Source organism: Acanthopagrus latus, chromosome 9 (assembly GCF_904848185.1).
Source record: "Acanthopagrus latus isolate v.2019 chromosome 9, fAcaLat1.1, whole genome shotgun sequence".
Lineage (NCBI taxonomy): Eukaryota > Metazoa > Chordata > Actinopteri > Spariformes > Sparidae > Acanthopagrus > Acanthopagrus latus.
Genome location: NC_051047.1, coordinates 20500281 through 20518168, shown reverse-complemented (window position 1 = coordinate 20518168; position 17888 = coordinate 20500281). Strand labels below are relative to the sequence as shown.

General features: G+C 39.5%; 1 protein-coding gene across 1 annotated transcript; it reads left to right on the top strand.

Moving 5' to 3' along the window:
- Positions 1–4559: 4559 nt before the first annotated feature.
- chmp2ba (charged multivesicular body protein 2Ba) lies at positions 4560–16973 on the top strand. Its single transcript, XM_037110380.1, has 6 exons — positions 4560–4778; positions 8145–8236; positions 11802–11996; positions 13212–13314; positions 13547–13653; positions 15183–16973. Exons 1-6 carry the CDS (start codon positions 4745–4747, stop codon positions 15297–15299), a joined length of 648 nt encoding a protein of 215 aa, XP_036966275.1. The 5' UTR covers positions 4560–4744; the 3' UTR covers positions 15300–16973.
- Positions 16974–17888: the final 915 nt, after the last annotated feature.

Sequence of the window (17888 nt, the reverse complement as noted above, 5' to 3'; positions counted from 1 at the left end):
TACCCTCAGACAGATTGGCCTCCTCGGGCTAAAAAGACCTGTGGATAAAAGAGGGGTGTCATTGAACCGTGTGTGTGTGTGTGTGTGTGTGTGTGTGTGTGCTTCAGTGAGTGCAGCTTCCAAAATTGGCGCCAGCAGCAGATTTAAACAATAACACTTCGCTGTTTGACCTTACTCACAAAACCATGTCTGCAGCATGCTCTGTATGTGTGTCTGCACTTGTTCATGTGTCCAAATCCACACCTGCCTCTAAGTGCTACATCGGCCTGCCGGTGCTGAGGTGTGTGTGTGTGTGTGTGTGTGCTTCGTAGGAGGCTGGGGAGGTTACGAGTGGCAATGATGATGAGCAAACACTACGGGGGAGAATAATCTCTCATTGCCCACAATTCCCCGATGCTGCGCTGCGCTGGTGAGCGCGACTAGATTCGTCCCACGGGCAGAAACGAGTGGAGTCACTCACTCGATTTATTAGACCATCCCAAACTCCCCGTCCCCCCTTCCTGCCTCCCCCGCTGCTGTCGTCCTGCTTCCTACACCTCTCCGTCTCTTCCCTGCTCTCAGCCACCTGCTGTCTTCCATATGTCCTAAATCCTCTCCGCCACTGGCATACCATGGGAACTGATCACAATGTCATGTTGGAAATAATTCCTCTTAGAAATAACTAACCCGATCAGCTTGTATTGCAGATACTAAAGGGCACCTTTTTGGTTTGTATGAGATGCCGATGCATGAAAGAAAACATCAGTATTTGCTGACCTTCTTGCTGACAGTTTCTTGGGTGGGCAGAATGATTTACTCTCAGGCCAGGTTACTGCGTCCAAGAAGTAGTCAGGCGCCTGACGCCCAGTACAGCAAATGGTTGTTATTTTCAGACTTTGCTGTTTGTGTGGATTACACAAGCTTCATATTTAACAGAGAGGCTTAAAACGCTCTACCCATATTCTCATCTAATTTAATAAAACATCATATAAATAAAGGGACATGGATGTTACAAGCCAACAAGGCTGCCAAATGGGTGACCACAGTTTGAGTCAGTATAGTGGAGACCAAGACTGGTTATTTTTCATGGGAAGTTGGGTCATTTGTGGCGACACACACAGGTATTTTGAGCCAAACCATGATGTTTTCCTAACACTAACCAAGTAGTTTTTGTACCTAAACCTAAGCATAGCATGACACAGTGTTATGGGAGAAGACAAGAGCTAAAAAGATGATTGAACCTACATAAACATTCATCATGACCTTAACTGTGGTTTTGCAGGAACGTATACTTCAGCTAACATTTGTTCTGACAGTTGGGTTGGTATAAACCTACACTGACATAGTTCAAGGTAAGTGTTTAGATTAACACGACCTTGTGACTTTTTGCCCATCCTGTAAACTAACTTCCCTCTCTGTCCCTGCTTTGACGTTCCCACTGATTCTGTCCTCTTTTCCTCTCTGTAAACTTGCCCCCTGTTCTCCCCTTCCTTCAATCCCCCCGGTGCTCCTTGCGTCCTCCCTGCCCCCTCCTATCAGTCTCTCTCCATCTGAGCAGCAGTGAAGTATCCATCCATCAGAAAGAGGAAGAGCAGTTGAAATCCCGTGCCTCCCATCGCAGCCCCTTGTCTCGCTCTCTGTTTGCATACAAACATATTTCAGCCTGCTTAGATGTCAGCGGCACAAGGAAGAATATAACGTACAGTCATGTCTTGTGTCCTATTATGATACAGGATTTACACTTGATAAATATGAGGAATGAAATTTACATCCCGAGGAGGCCTGAGGGAGCTTTGTTGAAAATTCTACTGCAAATGACAAAATAATAAAAAATAATGGGATCCGGGTTTTTTGCTTGCATGAGGGGCAAATGTTGGCTGGCCATTACCATAGAAATGAGACATCATGGAGTCAGGATTGTCCATGTCTGTTGCGATAAATATGAAGATGTTGAATCTGGTCTTACTGCCATTTCTTTTTTTCATTTTCTCTCTCTGTTTTTTTTTTTAGCTAAAATAGATTTAAAAGTCCTTGTTTTACTCTAAGTTGTGTCTCAATTACAGTATATTAAAGTTGAAGAATAAAACGTGGTACAAATGCAGTTCATTTCCAGTTTTTTGTGCAGTTCTTTAGAATGAGAAAAGCCACATTCGGTTTTTGGGATGCAACATATTTCCGTCTCGACCATTAAAAAGGACCCCTCACTGCGAGACTCAACACTTGTTTCATCGCTGGATGTCCATGAACGGGTTTATCTGTGAGAGAGGAGAGGAAACACAGTTGTTACAAGAGTGACTCCAAAGGATATGTGCGATTTTCCTGGATGATACCTTAAAGCCGAAAGGCTTGATGTGCTTTATGGCCGCGACTCCCACTGATTGTGCAGAGATCTCATTTCACACATGAACGTCTCTCTCTGCTGTGTCCATATACTCTGTAGTTAGTGCCTTAACATCACAAATCTGCTTGCCCCAGGCTAGATCACAGAAACGAGGAGGAGGAGGAGGGAGAGGAGAATAGAGGAGGTAGATAGTTAAAAAAACGTGTTGAAAAACTGATGCCGACAAACAGTGAAAATGAAACAGAGAAAAGAGGGGTTCTTTTTTTCATTTTTTAAATTCATGTTTGATTTTGCTAAGCCAGATATTTGGTGTTTTCCAAAAAATTTTGCTGTATAAATAAGGCATATTTGAGTCATTCAAAGTGTCCAACTTGAATAAACTCAGGTTAAAGCCAGACCATTATACAATGATCAGTTCAATAAAGTGCATTTAATCGAACATCAGTATATCCATCAGAGGTACAGGTACTGATTTACATGCTCCTACTATGCAGCAGCAAAATCAGAGACAGATACAGGCTTGGTACCTGCAGGTCCTCTGGGTGCTTGGGGCTAGATTTATCACCACTGGGGCCCTCTGATGATGAGGCCGTTTAGTGGGTGTCCCTGCAGTCCTCCACTGATTAGCGCCAAACATCTTCCTTAATAACCTTAACAAGAACAACGCCTCAGGACGACATGCTGATGCACACCGCCAGTGCGAGCACATACACACACACACACACACACACACATCCTTGGAGATAGAGGAAAGACCTAAGGGCTACCCATCCTCCTCCTTTTCTCCTCAAAGTCACCCCTCTCTCCTCTGCTCCAGCCTTAACTTGGCATCCCACACTACTATTTCTGGGCTGAGACCCCCCCCCCCCCACCCAACCTCAAACCTCTTCTGTGTTACCTCCCACCGCCAATACCAATACAGCCGCACACAGGCACCAAATTGAGTTGGTTATGGTTCAAGAGTCCCACCAAGTTGCTCTCAGCACCAATATGAAATAAGACAATACATGAATACAGGCTGGAGTGTCCCTCTTGGGGTAAAGAGATGAGGAGGGAAATTGAGAATAACAGAGTTTATGATGCTGTGAGGAGCTGTGGGCGATGTTTTATAGACAGTAACTCCCTTTGTGGATTGTTTCCCTACAATAGTTTGCATGCTTGTGCGCTGTGACCAGAGTATATGCCAGTCAAATCAAATCATTTGTATTCATGTAGCCCAAAATCACAACCACATTGCCTCAGTGGGCTTTACAATCTGTGCAGTGGACGACATTCTCTGTCCTTAGATCCTCGATTCAGGTGAGGAAAAACTTGCTATACTGAAAAAGAAAAAAATACTTTTAACAGGGGAACAAAAACATGAAAGAAACCTCACAGAAAGTCACAGCCTCCCAGGATGGACAGACGTGGAATAGTTTACAAATTACATTCAGAGAATGGCTGATAATGTTAAATTATATGAAAAATATGTAAAGCTGTGAACGGAGCAGGTCCAGCCACACGGCATCCACTCAGCTGTGGTGACAGATATAAGGAGGTAGATATATTGATAACATGCCCCAGATACACAACCAGTTTGGATACATTACAGAAGAAGAAGAGAAAAAAAAAACACTAAGAGGAAGGAAGAGCCAATCCAACACCAGCTGGATTAAAAATACAATGAAGGTAAATCTCTAAAATTAAAGGTGGCCCACATATATCATGATGACATCACCTGCTGACTTAGTCTTATCATTTTACAATAATAATAAATGTCTTTGTTGCCAGTGAACATTTTATTATCAGTTCATGCTGCGTTCACTTACTGCATGGAATATTCACCGTCTGTGTGCCACGATCGGGAATAAAACAAGATCGGCATATGGTAATAAAGTTTAAGTTTATCAGTCAGAACACAACAAGTACATTATTTTCTTGCTCATTGGAGTCGCCACTTTTCAAAGTCGCACTACAAAAATAACGACAGTTTGGCCGCATTTGCCTGTCTTTTCCTGTTCTAACCCTGTACATAGACACGTCAATCTGTTGGTCCGAACATACACGTTGGCTTTGTTTTTTTACTGCCATCCAGACATTCAGAGGGTTTAAGGTTCAACCAAAACATATAGACCGTGTCACATGACATTTCGTCACTTTTTTTCCCCTTACGGCTGAAGCACAATTTTCCCGGCTCGTGAAATCTCTTTTTTACGAGGCACGACGAAGGCAGCGTGAGAGTCCCGCCGTGACGTCACGCGGAGCCGTTGAGTCAGTCAGCTGAGGGAGGAACTCCGACAACAGAAAGTCAACCAGGAAACCGAAGCTGCTAAACTGACCCACCGCCCCGGTGTGACGGTCAAACGGCAGTATCCACAACAGGAATCACACGGTTTAACAGTGTAGGAAGCGTATTCGGTAATTAAGTTCATACAAAGCAGCGACATGGCTTCCCTATTCAAGAAGAAGACTGTCGACGGTAAGTTTGCTCCGTGTGGGGAGAAAAAAAAGCTAGCTAACTTGTTTTTAGCCCAGGCGTTCAGCCGGCTGTGTTGTTCGCGTCTTGAATTAGCTCTTCCCATTACACGCTAACTTGTTTAACCTGTTAGTTGAGTCACCTGGTACATTGTCTGGCTTAAAACAGCGTTCAGGCGCTGCCAAAGCTCCAACTCAACGTCCTAGCTTAGATGTATAAATTGTTTTTGTAACATACATGGCTGGGGTACACTGTGAACAAAAATATGAGGTGTTACTTGGGTAGTTTGGTTCCCATTTACTGATTAAAGAAGTTAGCTGTTGGTTAAGGTTTCATATCGGAAGAAGGTGTCTGTATGGCTAAACAGGAGCTAAGGTGAAGTAATTGTCATCCAATGACTGACAGAAACCGGAAACATAAACCCTTATCATCATACAATATATGTGAACACGTTGAATATGCCCTGTCGAATAGATTTAAGCATATTACAGTGTTTTGTCGTTTATGTTCTGTCATTCGTTTTTATTTAATAAGATCAATCCAGCTTCTACTCACAGTCACTTTTCTTTCTTGGGATGACATTAAGCTACGTTACTGTCCATTTGTGTTGAATCCTTGCTGCGCTTTCACAAAATGACTACACAAATGACTATACTAATGACTTTTATCCAAAACAGTGCTATGAAAATCTTTTTATATAAAGGAAAGGGCTGTTAATGACACTGTGTCATGCTGTTTTTTCCACTTGGATATGGTAATTTTAGTCAGTAATATACAGTGTTGTCAAAATTTTGGATAGCCTTTCAATCTAAATCCTTCAGTGTTTTTCTTCAGGCAAGGCAATCAGCCTCGCAAGGTCAAATGGAAAAAAAAATCTGCCTCTCTTTAATCAAATTAATGAATCAATGATTCCATTTAAAATATTGATTGCTACCATGGCTTTTCTGAATGTTATATATTTTTGGAGAGTTTAATAAGAATAGCATAATCTGTCATTTGCAAGTTTAAAAATAGGCTCTGTTGGTGAAGTGCAAATCTTTTCGCAGCACCGCCTATCTACTCCTCCCATTGCTGCCATTCCAGTTTCACCCATCCCGATCATCTGCATACTGTACTCACTGTGCCGTGTTACCCTCAGTCCACACCAAGCCTTATGTTGGGTCTTCCCAGCTGTCTCCATCTCACATTCTTAATTTCTCTCATCTGTCGCTTTCTGGTCACAGAGTTTTTTTTCCCGGTCGTTGCCCTGGGTAGGGTGGTCGAAGTTGTATCTGGTTATTTGGCGAACGGAGAAAGGGGGGGGGTTTAGATCACACGTATTTGTAGGACGATATCCCTCCCACTTCGAGACGTTGGCGACACGTCACCTTATACGTATACGTGTGGCGTTCACACAAGTGGTCCAAGGCTCTGACGTGTCTTTACCAAGTTCATGATTGCTGAACTTTTCAGAAAGAATAAGCATTTTTTTGGAAATGGCTCACTTTTTTTCCCAAAGTCATATGAAAGTAACTTTTAAATATAGAGCTGAGTCAATTGTTTAAATATATAAATATTGTTTCATTATCTTTTCACCAATGTAATATCTAGATGTCTTCCCAGAGAACTTATTAACTGCTGTGTTATTTTATGCCATCCTGATCCTGGAGGAGAGGTCCATCTTCTGACATTTTTCTCCTTAATTTACCCTGTTAAGGGGTTTTTGTGAGTTTATTTGCCAATTTGTAGCAAGCTTTTTGGGTTAAATTAATAAAAGCTGTACTGATTCATCAATTACATGTAAATCCCCACTATTTTGATGATCAGTCAATCATTAAAGTCATTTTAAAACAAAAATTGTGGCAAATTTGCTTCTTAATATATATTAATTTGCTGCTTTTTTTGGTTTTTTTTGACAGTGAATAAAGAGTCTTCAGTTTTTTTTTACTGTTTAGACAAAAGAAGCAATTTGAAGATATCACTTTCGCTCAGGGAACTTGTGATAAGCATTTTTCACAAAACTTACTAGATCAATCATGCAAAATAATTTAGTTTGATCGCTAATAAGAATGAGATTGACTTGACCTGACATGACTGATTTTTTTAGCCTGAATCTTAACTTTTTAAAAACATTTTATTGCTTAAAGATTCATTGTAGATTATGATAATGAAACATCTAAAAGCACATCAAAATATAGACTGAATCTGCTTTACTTCATAAGGCAGTCGAGTTTAAATACATCTCTAAACTGTGTTTCTTAGGTCATGAAGGGGAGGTGTGTGTGTGTGTGCACGCTCACGCATGTGTGCTTGTTGTTGTGAGAAGTCGTGGATGATTGTGTGACCTCAGCCTCATACAGTATCTCACATGATGCCACTTTGTGTTTGTGTAGGTGTACTGAAAACTGACTCAATATTTTTGTGAGCTGTCCAAGCTCTTCCACAGTTGGCAGCGTCAGTATGTGTTCTCAATGTGTTGCTTATCACTCTGGTATTTCGCGTGCATGTGTGTGCACACTTGCACATGCTCACCATTAAACAACTCAATAGATGATTGAGATTTCTACCAAAGACAGCTGACCTAGACCCTGCCCTTTTCTAACAGCATTGCAGGAGAGACGTCCAAATAGATTCAAGATTCAAGATAGAAAATAGAAAACATAATCAATTTTACAGATATTTCAGTCTGAAATATGTTTTTTTTAAAACCACTTTTTTTTTGTTTTGTTTTTCTAGCTTTTTTCCTGGCTTTTCCACTTTTGTTTGAACTAAAGAATCAATTTTAGGATATTTATTTGGGTTACTGAAAAATTTTATTTGCTTTGGCAATTTTTGACATTTCATACACTAAAGTAATTATCAGTTAACCCGGAAGATAATCTGTAGATGAATTGATAATGAAATAGTTGTTAGTTGCAGCCCTGTCATCCACTGACTTACTGAAAAATATACATGATGATCTTGATATAATCCTTCGTCTTCATGTGTAGTTTTTGTTTACAGTGCCAGTCCCATTTAAGTTATTGTTTTGGATCTGTGGTAATACTTTATATATACATTATATATTGAGGATATGCTACCAGTTCCAATGATTGTCTGAGTACAGTTCATAGCACTTTGTAAGGGTGTACTTGCATAAGGCTATCATCATTACATCAGTGGGTTCAAAAGATTTTTAAATGACATCAACATCAGTTATCTTAACAGGCCTACTTTTAGGTTGACTTGCCTGTTAAAATACAACTGATGTGAAATCCAGCCTGTCTAACAAAACCTCATGCACGAAATCTCATAAATCCAGGTACAGTTTTGGTGTTTGAAATATTACTTGGGTGTCATAAATGTTTAGGATCCTTTTACAATCTTTGATCCATCTGTCTCTCTCCAAAGACATAATCAAGGAGCAGGGAAGGGAGCTGCGTGGCACTCAGAGACAGATCACCAGAGACAGAGCAGCGCTGGAGAAACAAGAGAAGCAAATGGTGGGACCACACGCACACACACACACAGTTAGTTTGGAGAGCATTAATTTCTACAGATTGCATCAATGCTTTATTAAACTCTCCCAACACACATACATGGCTATCTGGGATTGAGCCCGATTGGCTAATGGGTGTAAATGAATAGACATGAGTGATCTGGTCTAGTGGCTTAGCTTCAGGCAAGTAGGACTACCCTCTTTCTCTGTCTGTCTCTCTCTCTCTCTCTCTCTCTCATTCTCACACACACACACACACACACACACACACACACACACACACACACACACACACCCCGGAGCTAAATGATAAGGCTACAAAAACAGACACACGTAACATTTTCCCGCTCTGAAAGATAAAAGAAGATGTCTGTGTCCTCTCCCCTCTGTTGTATTAAGTAAATATCATACAGGACATAATTACCTCCCTGGGGAGCCAGATTTTTATTCCTCATTAATGTTTCCGCTAATTAGTCTATTTTTTTAAGCTTTATTGCACATTGTGAATAAAGGATATTTTCACTAACAAATGATAATGACCTATATTTGCAATTTAGCACTATCATGACTTTCTGTCGCCCCTCCCTCCCTGCATGCTAGACCAAAAGTCTTTTCACAAGTTTGCAAAAATAATGTTTTTTTTGAACTAGAAAAAAAGTCTACACACGCAGGCCTTCACAGGTTTTCAGCAATAGCAAAACTGTTTTATTATCTCAGCATCTGAACAAAGTCTAGAAACAAAGTAGAAACTAACCATGGTTTAAACTACAACTCCTCCTTGTTGAAAGGTCCCAGCAGAATAGACGCTTCAATTCCAGTCCTTAAGTATCTATTTTCCTTCTACGTCTCTACTTTTGTTGTTAATCTGTAAAGGAAAATTGTTTTTTTGAGTGGGTTTTGGTTACAAATAGATCTGTGGTTACCATAGGCTTAATATTATTATAATTACATTATGATCTACAACATAAAATGCGTCATTATATGTCCCACAATTGAATTATAAAGCGCTTACGTGTCTTGGTTGCTAACAAAGTGGCCAAATGAGACTACAGAAGCTGTCAGGGACATTAAACGTCATCATGCCAAACACTGAGACTCATCTCCTCACTAGTCCGTCTTTACAGGCCGACTTTAGTTGCTGTGTGTCCTAACACTAACTTTACAGCTTGTAGAAAACATGTGTTGTATTTGTGTAGTAAGATGCGTAGTGGTGGTGACATTTAATTAAAAATTACACAATATTAAAATATTGTGACCACAATGTAGTCTGTTTATAGTCTCAACATTAGCTTTTTTACTTAGTGATTTAATCTACACTTCAGAAATCATGAAAGTAGCGTTTATCTGTGAAGATTATCTTGCTGAACAAAACTTGTGTTTAACGTACAGCTTTTCTCGACGATAATCCAAAATCCACTCAAAAAATCCAATAGGCTTCTTGTCGAGGGAACCAGAGCAATGCCAACTTCCAGGTTAGCTAAACCACTATATACAGTTAATTCTGTATTGAGCAGAAAACATATTGAATTGTTTGAAATTTGGCTTCCTGAAACAAGCTGAAACTGCGAAACAAACTGAAACTGCTGCTGCAACACATTGTTCATCTGTTGTCCAAGAAAGTCTTTGGTCTTTGTTTATAGATTACGGTTCCCAGTTCCTCTCAGGCAGAGCTTAACAGCGCCACATTTGTCTGCTGTATTCCTGCACGTTTCAGTTAGCACTAAGCTATCCATCACAGCCCCTCACCACCTTCCTCCTTGTGTGACAGGGCAGTAAATAAGACATTATAAGCTTCACATCTGCAGAAGTCCCACTGCTCTCATCTGTGTCTTTTCATAGTTTTTCAGATGACAGCGCGGTTGACATTGTTATTGTCACTGTGTGCCTTTTTTTCCCTCACACAGCTCTTCCTTCCTCCATGGCAATAATTTGAATTTTATCTGCTCACAATCAAGCAAATACACACTGAACCTAATGCACCTGTTCTGTGTGTGTGTATGTGTGTGTGTGAGCTGAGTGGGGAATGTCTATTGCTTCATCAAACATTAATAATTGATTGTTGTTTCCTGAAGATGCTTTTAGCTCACACACAAGAAATAAACAACACATGCCGGAGCTGTCGTACGGAGCGGTGCTGAGAGGCCCGGCTAGCTTACTGTAACCTGCAGCTCCACTCTCGTCTCCTGGGATGCTCGCACATGCACACAACCACACACACACGCTAATGCCCACACACATCCCTGTAGGCATCAGTGTGTTTTCTGATGTTTACCAAAGCTAAAAGCATGTATTTGTTTGCCTCTGTGTAAGGCCTGATCCAGATGACTTTATTGACTGTGTCTATATTTGCAAACACGCCGGTCTCGTGGGAGATTGCAGATACATTTCTGTTTGTTTATCAATACATAGGGTCTTTATGCATGCACAAGCACTTGGTTGTGTGTATGTGCATGTGAGCGTGCAAGCATGTGTGTATTGTACAATAAGAGGAAGTCATGGTAGCACTTTGTATGTCATAAGATCAGTAGCAGCACAGTTATTTGCATAATAATGATTTCACAATTTAGTCTATGAAAGCCCTCCGGATTCTTCTGAGTCATTGAGTGTCACTTAAATGACAATAAGGAACATTTTCACTCGTTATGAAACGGTCTTAATTGAATATGCCTCTGTATAAACAAACAAACTGTCAGTGAGAAGTTCCACTGTCAGTAAAGACATAGCAGCATCAATTAGAGATGGTTGATAATGTGTTAATTAATGTTTGTTTGCACGCAGGTCACACTAATCTGTTACTTACCTATAGATTGCAGGTGAATAGCCAAACTCTTGGAAGTTGTTGTGGCAGCTGCTTGACTTTTTCAACATCTCGCTAGCGTTGTATCATCTAAAATGTTCTTTCAAACAATGGAATCGGCGTGGATAGCCCATTCAATGTGTCCTCCATGGCAAAGGCAATGGTCATCTTCGTTACCAGTGTTGCAGATGATTTTCCTATTCTGTTTCTCCAAGATCTTAATGTGGCTTTTGACATGGTTAAGCATGTCATATACTATATTCTTCACACAGATGTTTAAAAAAGACACACAACATTACTTTCAAATGAAATGTTTCTGTTGTCTGAGGTACCGTCCCGGCTACAGCTAATCTACAATATGTGCAGCCACAAACCCTTTATTTTTCTTAATTTATATGGAACATTATCTCTAAATGTAATGCTTATTTTCACTGTTTGGCAGATAAATTACTTACTCATAAAACCAGGAGGCACTCAGCCTCTCAGTAGCCTCAGTGGATTTGTTCCAGATATTTACGCTATAGCTGAATTAGCATTTGGATCTATTAGTGGCTGCTCCATCTGCTTCCTGCCCTTTCACACAATACCATTCTGTAATATGGACTCAATTCTTTCAATTTCCATTCATAATCTGTTGTACTCACACTTATTTGCTACATTTGTTTTGCACATACCAACATTTACAGGCTTTTTGTGTTGAATATGCTAAAATTCAGACACAGCAGAAGAGTTTTGTTGGTGTCATGTTCTTATATCCAATTTCTCCCTGCAGGAGGCAGAAATCAAGAAAATGGCTAAGAGTGGTAACAGGGAGGCGTGTAAGATTCTTGCCAAGCAGTTGGTCCAGCTGAGGAAGCAGAAGAACCGCACATATGCTGTCAGCTCCAAAGTCACATCCATGTCAACGCAGACAAAGGTCATGAACTCCCAAATGAAGATGGCCGGCGCCATGTCCACTACAGCCAAGGTAACATCCCGGATCTTCAGTTCAGCTGGTCTGAGGTCTGGTTTGGAAATATTAAATTTATAAAGTTGCTTACTTTACTCCAGTTTGAAAGCACGTAGGGCTGCGCTGTTACAAACAGACACATAACAAACTAATTAATAATATGTACATATGTTAAGATAGTGTGATCAGCAGTACTTGCACTTCTTAGGGGTTACGTGTTCAAATTTTTGTTTTTTGTTAAAAGACGGGGTGCATACTTTACACATGGAAACACTGTACTTACTAGCAAACAAAAGGATGATATTTTGATATTTTCAAAATATTACAAGTAGACAGCTAGAACTATTTTAGTGCATTAGTGTACCTTAATGTCATTTAAGGGCTGCAACTAATGATTTTATTATCGATTTAACTTTTGAGATTATTTTCTCATTCAGTCAATCAATTGATTGTTCTATAACATGTCAGAAATGGAGAAAGATGTTGATCAGTGTCACGGAAAGCCAAAGATGATGTCTTCAAACATCTTGTTTTACCTACAACTGACTGATGACTGAGTGTGAGAAGATAGGTGTGTTTGTGTTTTGCTCATGAACTACTTTCAGTGTTTACTAGTATTAATATTTTAGTGTTGTAATTAAAGTATTAATGTGGGATCTGTTAGTGTTAAAAGCCAACTGTTGTGGCAGTGTCATCATTAATGAGGTGTGAGAGGTAGTGATTTGCCAGGAGCGATGTACTGTACAGAGTCAGACTCAGCCAACACAACACGACAGGTCAAATGTAATTAGGCTTCAGATTAATGGAGTGTGATGAGGTTGCTGTGCCGCTGTGTCAGAGCAAGAATGTGTCAATTGTTCAGACGCACACAACATTTCAGTTTACATATAGAATATTCAATAAATAGCGTGGCTTTGCTCTAGTGTTGGGAGACTGGACGAATATATCATCTATCTGCGATCGGCTCAATCCATCGCTGGTTGTTTTTTATCAGAGCTGATATTTTGGTCTATTTTTTACATTTTATGTATATATGAAAATCGAGTGAACCAAATGCATTAATTTTGTCTTAATTTAGGCTTAATATTTATTTTAATTTTTTTTACCACCATCCTAGATTTAAAAAAGAAGGCAATACCAGGCCACCCCCGTAGCTCAGTTGGTAGAATTTTTAAGCCATTTACTTAAAACAGTAAGACTGATTTTCTAACCCTCTCTCAATAATGTTTACAGACGATGCAAGCAGTCAATAAAAAGATGGATCCACAGAAGACCCTGAAGACCATGCAGGACTTCCAGAAGGAGAACATGAAGATGGGCATGACTGAGGAAATGAGTAAGGACTCACAATACACAAATGTACACACACAAAGAGCTGGTATTTATAGGCTTACTCAAACCAGACTATCAGGATATATTTGAATTCTGTACAGAGTGACGTGTGGTGCACCAACACATACAGTACATTTACTAGTTTGGATGCAAAAAAATGTTAAGCTATCTCACGCCAAAGTCTAAGCTGTGACTAGTAATCAATGTGACCTCTCTGTCTCACTCTCTGTTAACAGTTAACGACACTTTGGATGACATCTTTGATGAGTCTGGAGATGAAGAGGAATCTCAGGACATTGTCAACCAGGTTCTGGATGAGATTGGCATTGAGATCTCAGGAAAGGTAAGACATTGAAAATCAGAGAGAAACTACGACTGACCTTATACATCCAAAATACCAGAGCTGTATACTTCTAAGCACTTTAAGTCCATGGGCAGTATCAGTTAAACCTAACAGTTTGTCTATGTAATCTAGATGTGAAAACATAAAGTTTTATTGCACCTTTTACACATTCTTCAGACTATTCATAATGGGGTGCACATCCCCCAGCAACATGAGCTGAACAATAACTGTTCCACATGGCTTTTACTCGAATGTTAACATGTATTCCAGCTGCCACATGGTGGGGCTCACCCTCAGCTCTTCTCTCTCTTATGCTCTGCAGTCTGTGTAACTGCCTGGCTGCCCATCTGCTGTGTGTCTGGCTCCCCCTGGGGGGATTCATGAGTTATTACCCCTCATAACATAATGCACAAACCCACAAATTCTCCTATAAACAAGCCCACAGCTTGAGAGAACAAACAGGCAAGTTTCATAAAAACCTGCAGAGCAGTTTTTGAATCTAGAGAGGGGGTAGTTAGTTCCTGCTCATTCATTGGAAAAGCAAAACAATAAAAGCATCCTCAATGAAGCCTGAAGCTGAAGGGAAGTTAGAAGACACATGACTACTGTAGTTTTAGAGAAACAAATGTAAGTACATCAGCAGCCGTTTGTGTTAATATCATGGTTATTGTTTAGAGAATAAAGCAACAAATGTAGAAAAAAGGGCTTCCTTTTTCAGCAAGTACAAGGTCATTTATCCGTAGCTTCAAAAGAGGTCAACATAATTTAATTATGCCTTTTGTTGGAGAGAGCCAGATTGTTATGGTACTTGTAAAACACAGTGCACAGCAATTAAAATCTGATTATTAAGCAACAAGCCTGGAAAGCCACACTTTCAAAGGAGACATTAAAGAAAGTTGAAAAGTAAAATGTGACATTAAATCTGAGAACACAAAGCAGTGATACAAATTCAAAGCAGTTTCTGTAATTGATTGTCTTCTGCCTTTACAATCAGTTATTGAAATAGGAAAATATGAAATATTTATAAAAGCAGAAAACTGTTTTCACCACTGACATGATCTATGTTTGTTGCAAAACCAGAGTAGGCTATGTAAGGAATTAAAAGAACAGAGTGTGACCAAGTTATTAAATGATGAACTAAATAACACAATACAATTGTATTTGATTAAATACATATTCTCACACCAGTATTTTGCATTTTCTTCTGATATACAAATTTCATATGAGAGTAAATGAAATTTGTAACTAATCTTTTGGATTTATCTCTTCTCTGATCATTAGTTAATACATTTTTAAACTGGTAAATCATCATTGATCACTAACATCACAAAGTATGAATGCAATATGAATTATAATGTGGAGTCAATAGATAACAAAATTAATAAGAATTCTCATAATTTCAGTTGAATTGAAACCGGCCTTTTGAGTCACAGCTGTACGTGGCAGCCAATCTTGGAAACATTTTTGTGCGCGTGTGTTGAGTTTGAATCGTCTGCTAATAGCATTTTTCTGCCCATGTGTGTTTCCAGATGGTGAGAGCTCCAGCTGCAGGAAAGAGCCTCCCCGGCGCCGCCGCCTCCTCCAAATCAGCCACCATCTCTGATGAAGAGATCGAGAGACAGCTCAAAGCCCTGGGAGTGGACTAAATGTCTTCTGCGTTATTAATGTTCACATTAGAAACCTGTGCAACATTAATACTGATTGAAACAGACTCTTTCGGTTTTGTTCAAACGCTACAGGTGTAGCAAATGGTGCACACCGACACACAGCAACACACACACATAACACACATTAAGACATATGAAGGCATGCAGGCAGACATTATACTAACACATACATATTCAGACGTTCTTCGGCAACATCTGATCTATTTATGCGAAAAATATTTATTATGACACTGGAGTGACCACAGCCGGAAGGTTGAGCGATAACAGATGTTTGACCTTAAGAGTTCTGAACCACCTACACTGTTGTTTACCACCCAACTCTGTCTTAATAAGGGCTACAGTGGATGATGTGACCTCAAAACTAGATTTTCCCGTCTGATATTTCAGTCTATCCGCTCTCACACAACTGAAATGATCATCAGTTTTAGAAATGAGTAAAACGTGGTAATTAAAATGAGCTGAGGGGCTGTCAGTAACCACATGGAACTTGTTTTCTTTTTTTTCCCTCCTCAGACAATTTACCTGCGATCATTATTGCTGGTGGTTAATTATCACCCATCTGATTCTCGTCCTTTGAGGCCAACAATCCATATCTGATAATAATATCCCAGAGGTGTCAGATATGGACCGCAGATAATTAATTGTGCAAAAAACAGTGAGAAAATTGTCACTCTAGCTAATTAATTATCATGGTTTTTTTTTTTTGTAATCCTTTAGGTACGCTACCATAGATACTGGAGACAACCATATGCATGTTAAACGTTTAACTGACATTGATGCCTTTAGAGGAGGGTAAGGCCTTCACTTTACTTCAAAATAATGCATGAGACGGCTGTTAATTAGCGCCACCGAAGTTGTGTTGCTGTACAGAGAAAATGTGAGAAAATTTAATCCAACACAAATTAGGACTCATGAGCGACTCGCATATCAAAGAGTTTTGGATTGATTCATTGGAAACTACTGAGTAATCAAATTAGGTTTGTTGGGGGGATTCTTGGTTGATGTTTGCTTTCTGATTGTGTATTGTATATTGAACATGGGATTTACAGTGATTGTAGGATGGCACCGATCCTGCAGTCTCTCTTCTCTTTCAGCTGCTGTGCAGTTACTGTCCTTTTATTATTTTTAAGCTGCCTCACTCATAAACACACACACACACACACACACACACACACACACACACACACACTACAGCAGAAGTATGATGGATGCAATGTTTGCTAAATCGACACTGTGATCCGAGAGATGTTTTCTCTTCCTCAAGGCTGATTTATTCGCGTCAGCCAGCTTCATGGGAGTGACAGAGACATAATCTGATGTCTTTGTCTTTTTCTCTGTCTCTGGCCTTTTGTTCCCGTTTTGATTCCCATTGCCAAAACAAATCAGAAATGTTTAATTCTTGCATGTATCATGTGACATGCTCAACACATTTTTTTTTCTCTCCTCTACCTTTTTAACAAGTCTGTGTGATTGTGACCCCAAACACAGTTTTAACAGATTTCGACATTGTTTGAGTGCAGTTCCATGGTTAGGATGTTTCGACACTTTATAAAAGGTGTATGTATCTTCCTCTTCTTTTCTTTAGTCATTGTAAAGTGACTCTGTATAGGGTTTATGGCTTTTATAAGGAATAAAATTTCTTCAGGTACAGTTTGGAGAGTCTCTTGAGTTATGTAAACTTCCCATTTCTAAAGACCATTTTTCAGTTTACGCTGTGTATTTGTGGATGGATGTGCCTTTGGTTGCTATTACTTTCCGTTTGAATGGCAGTCTCTTGTGTTCTATCTCAGCGGGCAGCAGCACAAATGAAGAAGCACAGACTTTTAACATGAGTTTGCAATGAAAAATGTGTTTTTAGAATTCATACAGAATTATATACAAGTTGGGCTAATGGCAAAAGAAAAAACTCTCTACCATGGTTACTGCAGAAAAGTAAAAAAAAACTTTTCATATCTTTAGAAAACTTGTTCAGACTCTTGTTAAAATGAAAATATTAAGTTTTGTGACCAGTGTTCTACAAAACATAGAAAGGGAAGACAATCAACAAGCGTAATTTATTATTTAATAGTTGTAGAGCTGTTAAGCAGTGGTCACGTGTAATCAAGTTAATTTTACATATACAGTAGAGTAATTAAATGCAGATCTAAGGTACTTTTACTTGAGTATTTAAAATGTACTTTAGCATGTACTTTTACTCCACTGCAATAATTTGACAATACATACAAAACATGTTGACTTACAATGCTGTGTTTTGAATCCAGATCCAGGTCATTAGAAAGCTGCATCTAATCTGTTAAACTGCCTCCAGTGATGTCACCCTGGGGCTAAATTGCATTGTGGGGGATGTAGGCACCAAGTTGTGAAAAGGAAGAACAATGAAATTTAAAAAAAATGGTTTCTATGATTCTTCTGTATATTGATTTTAGTTAAAGGAATACAAAGTTAGACCAGTGGACTGCTCTTTCAAATCTGGACCCTACATTACCCACAATGCAGCGTAGCCATTGAGCAACACCACTCACATAATACATATCAGGCTGCCCGCAGCTTCCTCTGGAGCCACAAAAG

Bases quoted from the DNA above. Each gene is read 5' to 3' on its own strand.
- chmp2ba (XM_037110380.1), top strand. From the start codon at position 4,745: ATGGCTTCCCTATTCAAGAAGAAGACTGTCGACG. The intron at 4,779-8,144 runs GTAAGTTTGCTC...CTCTCTCCAAAG, and splicing joins CAAGAAGAAGACTGTCGACG to ACATAATCAAGGAGCAGGGA. The intron at 13,315-13,546 runs GTAAGGACTCAC...CTCTGTTAACAG, and splicing joins GGGCATGACTGAGGAAATGA to TTAACGACACTTTGGATGAC.